Source organism: Schistocerca gregaria, chromosome 2 (assembly GCF_023897955.1).
Source record: "Schistocerca gregaria isolate iqSchGreg1 chromosome 2, iqSchGreg1.2, whole genome shotgun sequence".
Classification (NCBI taxonomy): domain Eukaryota; kingdom Metazoa; phylum Arthropoda; class Insecta; order Orthoptera; family Acrididae; genus Schistocerca; species Schistocerca gregaria.
In genome coordinates, this window is record NC_064921.1 from 414,870,172 (window position 1) to 414,877,233 (window position 7,062).

A 7,062-nucleotide genomic window follows, 5' to 3' on the forward strand; every position below is an offset into this window, starting at 1 on the left:
CACACGTTACATGGTTCAGGTATTTAGCCACTTCATAGCTGAAGCTAGACAAAGGATTATAGCCAGTGTTCCCTTTGCACAAGTATTCATTACTACACTGTTCAGAATTGTGTGGGATATTCTTTACAATGTATCGTGGACACAAGTCAGTCGATTTCTGCTTGTTCTCTCTATATCAATTACAGATGCAGAAAGTGTCTGATTTTGAACTATTTTTTTCGTAGTTCTGTAGCACAGTTGCAGCACTGTGCCACATAGATTGGGAACCACTTCGCTACATTAAACATGTATACTTTTGTGGTCTAAATCAATTGTAAGGAGGTAGACCTTGGAATTGGACATTCATGAATTAAATAAATAAAAATAAGCAAAGGAAAAAAAATCATATATTTAATTTGTGTGGGAGAACACTGGCTAATGAGAAATGAAATTTTCTGAGATGCTTTACCATTAATCTATATTTTTCATTAATTGTGCAGAATTACATGAAATTTCAAATTAATGATATTCTTGTAATGACTGTATTGTGAAAAGGATAGATTCCTCCCATCACATAGATAGACGTTGAGTTGCAAACACACACAACAAAAAGATTGTTACACACTGAGCTTTTGGCCAAATTCTTTTTCAGAAAGGAAACAAACAAACACACACACACACACACACACACACACACACACACACACACACACACACACACACACACACACACACACACACAATAACTGTCAGTGGTCACTCCAACCAGTATGCAGCTGCACCACACAGAAGCAACAATCCAGAGTGGGTGGGGGTAGGGGGAGAGAGAACAGGGTACAGGTGGAGGAAGAGAAGAAAGCACTACTAGGCGGTGCATGCAGGGACTAGATGGTGGCATGACGAAGCTGTCAGGTGCAGTGTCTGGAGGCTAAGGGGGAAGGAGGGAGGGGAGGGGCAGACTGAAGTAGGTGGTCGTGGGAGAATGTATGGGACAGGTTTTGCATCTAGTCAGGGATGTGAGTCGTGAGACAAAGCATTGGGAGTAGACATGGAGTATTGATGAACAAGGACAAGCATAAGTTCATTGTGTGATAGAATACTACTATGGGAGGGGTAATACACCTTGTTTCAGGGTATGGCGAGTTGTAGTCAAAATCCTGGAGGAGAATGTGATACAGTTGCTCCAGTCGGTGGTTCCGAGTTATGAGGGGAGTGCTCTTTTGTACTGTGACATTGGAAATGTCTACAGATTGTTTCTCCCATCAGGCATAGTTGCAGTACGCAGTCCAGCCTCAGCGACCTTAGACAGTGGTCGTGTGCGTGCCTGCGTGTTGTGGATTTTTGTTTACTTTTTATGATAATCTTTGCTGTTCTTATGGGTTATTATAGAAGTATATAGTATTAATTATGACAAGAGTTTACCATCAGAATATTAATAAAAAATGAACTCAAATTAAATTTTGCTCAAGGACTGCTGATCAGACATTGATTTTGCACAGTATATTTGTGTGAATATTTTGGCCTGCTGCTATAACAATCCAAGACTATCACATCTTTTAGATAACAAAAAACTGTATATTGTATCATACTAAAAAATTAAAGAAAGGTAACACACCACACTACACCACAGCTAATCACACATTAAATTATAGACTAGCTTTTGCATTGTTGGGAATATCAAATAACTTTTGTAATGTAAAGTTTAACTCTGTCTTTTTTGTAGATTGCTGAGGCGGTTGGAATCGTGGCTGGACATCTCAGAGCGATACAATTCATCACATCCCCTGTCTCCTACAACACCAACTACGTTCCGTCAGCTGCATGAGACAGGTTAGTTCATCATGATTTTTGAGATTACTGTACTTCAGCATGAATATTTATATTGGTTTCATTCATAAGACCTTCCTTACCTCACTCTCTTCTCTTATATTTATGTCAGAACTAGTTAATTCTTCTTTTTTTCAAATCCATTTTATAGTTTTTTTAATCGGTGTTCCTTGTTTTTGAGTTGCAGTAGAGCAATCCAGATATTTTTCTGTCTGTAGTATAATATAAAAGCTCCAAGTGTGTGTGTGTGTGTGTGTGTGTGTCCTTATGGCACTAAAAAAGTGTGGTCACCCAGTAGCTAGTAACATCTCTCTTCTTTTACATGTTTCTGTGTGCCACACACAAATATGTTGCAGATGAGTGGCTACTGTTCCTAATTGTGTTTACAGTTTATTTGTGCATTTCTGAAGCTTCTTCTAGACACTTCTATGCCAAGACCGCATAGTGATACAACTGGTTTCATATATTGTTCGCTGATTGTGCTACCTTTCCTGTCAGGTTACCAAAAACAAGTAGTTCATTTGATTTTCATATCTTTTAAATAGGGCACAAACATTCTTCTTTGTACCACTCTTGTCAAAGATGGGATTAGTTTCACTTTCATAACGAAATTCATTTGTAAATCAGCAAGATTGTAAAGTATACTACAGCAACATTTTCAGACAAAATTTGTTTCACACAGTCCCCCATGCCTCTGTAGGTACTGATAAAGTATTTGACAATCAAAGACCTAACATTTCATCTCATTCCTTTCTTTTTGCGTATGTGTTGTTAGTGAATAGTGTCAGCTATAATTTGGTGGTACACTCTTTAAGTGTTACTTCTCATTAAAGAGGCTTTATTGGAACTCTGCCGTGTTATTTGTCTTGGTTATGCAGGAAGACCATTTGACAAAATATGATGCAAAATGCTAGGCTGAAACCAGCTGGCTTCGTGCATTTCAGCTCTGCTTCTTGTAAACATAATCAGGCAGCATTGAAACTGCATGTTGATGACTAAACTTTGCTTTTTATTTTCCAGCATTTTTTGCAACAAGATTCAGCTGCCATTCTTCTATACTTCGTATGCACTAGTCCTTAATAAAGTTCCTGTAAAATTCACTGAAAGTTTTTTTGTTTTTGTTATTTTCAATAAATTGATACTTTTACTCCAGGTTAGCTCCTGTCATTGTACACATACTTTCTGCAGATATTTGACTGCCACTGAAACTGTGTTTGGTTGCTGTTACTTGGTGTCCATAAGTGTTACCTTATTTACAGCTGGATATCCTCTCGTATATGGTTTGTATTAGCTATTATTCATTTGCAAACCTTATTCCTATTTTATCCAGTTCCGTTCTCATTCCACCTAGTTTTTATTGTAGTTCTTTCCAGCAAGAGGAGGTTATATGCAGTTTAAAAATAAAATGTATTTTCCCTTCTTTGGAAAGATCGTGTTTGACAGGGAAGCATGACAAATCTTGACTTTTTGTGAGGGAGGGGGAAAATATTGGGGAGAGGGATTTAGTTAAAGAACTATTCATTAAAGAGCTGTCAACTTAAAGATAGAGAGACTTTTTAACTGCAGATTAAATACACTCGTGGATCTGTAATGTTTCATTTTCCTATACATATGTTAGAATAGAGCTTGCTGTATGGATACACAGTGAGAAACGGGAACTGCTCTGAACCACTATTATTATTAAATATGTGCGCTCTGTCTCAGCTGAAATCATTTTCATATCAGATGTTACATACGAGTGGACTATATCTGTGTTGTCATTTTCTTAAAGGTATATTCTGTTCATCTTTCCTACATTTACACTGGTTAGCAAAAGCTTAACAACCACATGCTTCCTAGTATGTTGGTCCACATTTGAAATGCAATGCAGCAGGGATAACGCAAGACATTGGTCCACAGGGGGCTGAACCACACAATAACCCTGAAAGAGTTGTTCGGTGTCAGGCGGCTGAGGGGTGAAGTGGACTGTGGTAGTCGTTGTGGGATTGTGGACCATTGCGGCTGCGGTGGGGACTTAGCCTCTCCTTCATTTCTAGGCCCCCGGTTAACATACAATACAAATCCTAGCAAGAAATAAAATATTGTAAATAAAGAGCTTCAGCCCATATTTGATTGTCACATGTGGTTAGATGTTATAACTATATGTAATTTGAATTATTCATTATTGTAACGTAAATTATTTATGTAAGTTGCAAGTGCTATATTGGTGTAAGTGTAAATAATTGTCTAATGCTCTCTCTTTTTCCTTTACAGAATTAACAAATGACTTGAAAGTCCCGCTGCCTGATTTTCCTCTGATTCCTGCCTCGAAAGGATTCTGTCTCACACTACGCAAAACTTTGGTCACATTCCGTGAGGTTCTTGCATCGGTGGGTGTCCTGACGCCCGCCAGTTAGTACATGCTTCATCCACATTGCCTACATTTAGCAACAAGTTGCCTCAGCGCTCACTATAGGCACTCTGCGGTAGGCCATGCTGCCATCCCTCCCAAATATTTATTTATTCTTTCTGCCCAGTCACTGGCACTACCGTATAATGAAGAATGGACACGGACTTAACTGTTGTTTTGTTGGTGATTATAGTATTGGTGACGTATTGAAACAATCTTTTACCTTCATCTTTATTTAAGAGTAACTCCAGTGTCAAAAAACTTAACTGCAGCATAGGAATTTCCTTAAAATCAAACTACACCTCTTCTACATCGTATGTTTGGAGAAAAGACTATAAACATGTAGAATTTGCTAGTATTTTTTGTTCATACTTTAATTGTAAAATTTAGATCGGTCATAATAAATAAAAATCAGTAAAGAGAATATTGTACAGTACATCCACTCCTTAGGTATGAGCAGTCACTTTTTCACACAACTGTGATGCAACGAAATGCTGTGCTGCTACTGTTGCTGCTGATTGTAAGTTTTGACATCATGTCAATATGAGTATAGGCATTGCTCCTGACCTTTGTTTCTTCTGTTAATAAATTTTCTGTTATCTCAGGGAGTTCTGATAATTTTGTCTGGCTCTTGTGATCGTGTGTAATGTAAGGACATTGAAAAGTGGTGCTGAAAAATATATCATCATGTAGATAAATATTTAAAAATGAACTGTTGTATATTTAATGTATGTATATCTGCTGTGTAATTGTCAATATGTGAAGTACCACAGTGAAGGGAATTCCTATCCCAAGACAGTCAAGATTATCAGTTAACTGTGTTTGGTTGTTTTTACTCTGATTTTGTGTAACAAAACACAGCATTTTTCAGTGTGTAATGTGAAGAAACTGTTATTTATAAGACTCTTTGAAAAGGCATTTTTATGGAACAGAACTGGTTCTTGCTCTGCATGCAATTGCTCCGTTGTAAATTACATACACATATATATTTTTTCCTGATACTATAATAAGAAATATCTGGTATATTGTTGAAGTGTAAAATGCAAGCACAAAAATAAAATTAAGTTTGGTTCGTTGATTTGGTGCATTGTTTATATCAGTGTTCTGTCAATCACTCCTTGCAAGGTTGTGTTTAAATTGAATAACTGGCCCATTTAAAAGTCCCAATAACAATTTCATAACTAGTAGAACATTTTTTATGTGTAAGTTCCAATTGTTTCTGTGCATTTTTGTATGCAGAGACTAGTTTCAAGATTTCAGTTTTTTGTAATTGTCCCACTTATTGTACAGCAAGGATCACTTGGCGTATACAGAACACATTAGTTCTACTGGGGGTCTTGGGTAAAGCGCAACCTTACACACACTGCCACACCAATACAAGGGTTGGATAAACACTAATAAAAACTATTATTTTTCTTGGGAATGTCTATATTGACTGAGGTACTTGCACTACACCTTCAATATAATTGTCCCCATAATTTATGACCTTTTGCCAAATGTCCAGAAGGCGTTGTATACCATCTGGATGTCAGTGTCTGTTGATGTCTTGCATCGACCACCCTATGGCATGGATAATGTCATCTGTGGTGTTACCGGATCCCTCGTAGTTGTTCTTTCACTTTGGAGATTGTAATCGCAGTGAATTGTGTAGGGTGAGTATGGTGGATGTTCCTGACTCTCCCACTGCCAGCGGCACAAAATGCCCTGGACAGCAGCAGCTGTGTGGCATCATGCATTGTCATGCAGAATTATGGGGTGCTGTTCCACGAAATATCGTTGTTTTCGCCTGAGCGCTGGACAAAGGTGGTGTTGCAGGAACATGCAGTAGTAGGCAGCATCTACCATCACACTTGGTGGTATTGCATGATGCAACATTACCACATCATTGTCATTCGCCACAGTGAACATCACCTTCACAGCACTTGGTGTACTGCGCACTTTCTGTGGGTAAGGAGAACTGGGTGCCTCCATTCATTGTATTGGCGTTTCAAGTTTGGTTCATACGAGCACGCCCAGCGATTGTAATAGTGATGATGCATCAAATAAAGCTGTTACCTTCTGTTGGGTACCAGCCCAACTACTCCTGTGTAATAACAAAGCAGTCCCCATTGTTGTACCTCAGATATTTCATGGATTAGCCAATGTGCTGCAATTTTTGAGTATCCCAGAATGTGGAGCACAGTTCTGTGGCATACTCTGACTTCTGCTGCTAACTCGTGCAGAGTTCAGTGTCGATCAACGTCCTACTAGGAAGTTAGGCATTAAACTTTATTGCCCTGTGTGAGGGTGATCCTTCACAGCATCTCTCCTAATCTGAATGCTTTTAACACATTGTGCGCCTACGCGGTATGGCAATGCTGCATCACCACATACTTCACGCAGTCCCTGAAAACATTCATGCACACTCCAGCCTCGTGTCACTTCAGTCTTGAGGCAAGAACTTTGCTCTAGCTTTGCAAATATGATGTTAGGGCGGTTGCACTGTTGCTAAGATGTTCAGTGGTCTACACACTGCACTAGATCGGGAAATACTGTCCCCACTCACTGTAAAAACTCGTCTGAGGCCTTTGTTGTACCAACACAGGTGGCAGCTCACTAACTCACCACTTTGGTGTTACACTAACTCACCACTTTGGTGTTACAGCAGTTTTACCACTTCTTTGTATCCAGCCCTTGTATAAAATCTCCATTTGTGCCGGTTGATTTTCCTCATTCCCAGTGAGCAGACCAATGTCCAAGAAGAAGCCATATTGGAGAACTGCGAATTATAAAATTTGCCTTTCGCCCAACCACTAAGGAATTTTAAGATTTCCTCAAAAATGGATAATTATGTCCTACAAACTCTGCCTTTTGAATTGCCACTCTAA

The 7,062-nt window shown here is 38.8% G+C and overlaps 1 protein-coding gene across 4 annotated transcripts in view; it reads left to right on the top strand.

The window, feature by feature from the left end:
* The window catches only part of LOC126323532 ((E3-independent) E2 ubiquitin-conjugating enzyme UBE2O), a 209,386-nt gene extending 204,113 nt beyond the window's left edge, over window positions 1-5,273 (top strand). For all 4 annotated transcript variants that reach the window (XM_049994692.1, XM_049994689.1, XM_049994693.1 and 1 more), the window contains 2 exons: window positions 1,703-1,809; window positions 4,060-5,273. In XM_049994692.1, coding sequence (XP_049850649.1) covers window positions 1,703-1,809; window positions 4,060-4,202 — 250 coding nt within the window. In that variant the 3' untranslated portion in view covers window positions 4,203-5,273. The remainder of the gene's footprint in view (window positions 1-1,702; window positions 1,810-4,059) is intronic.
* The last annotated feature ends 1,789 nt before the right edge of the window (window positions 5,274-7,062 follow it).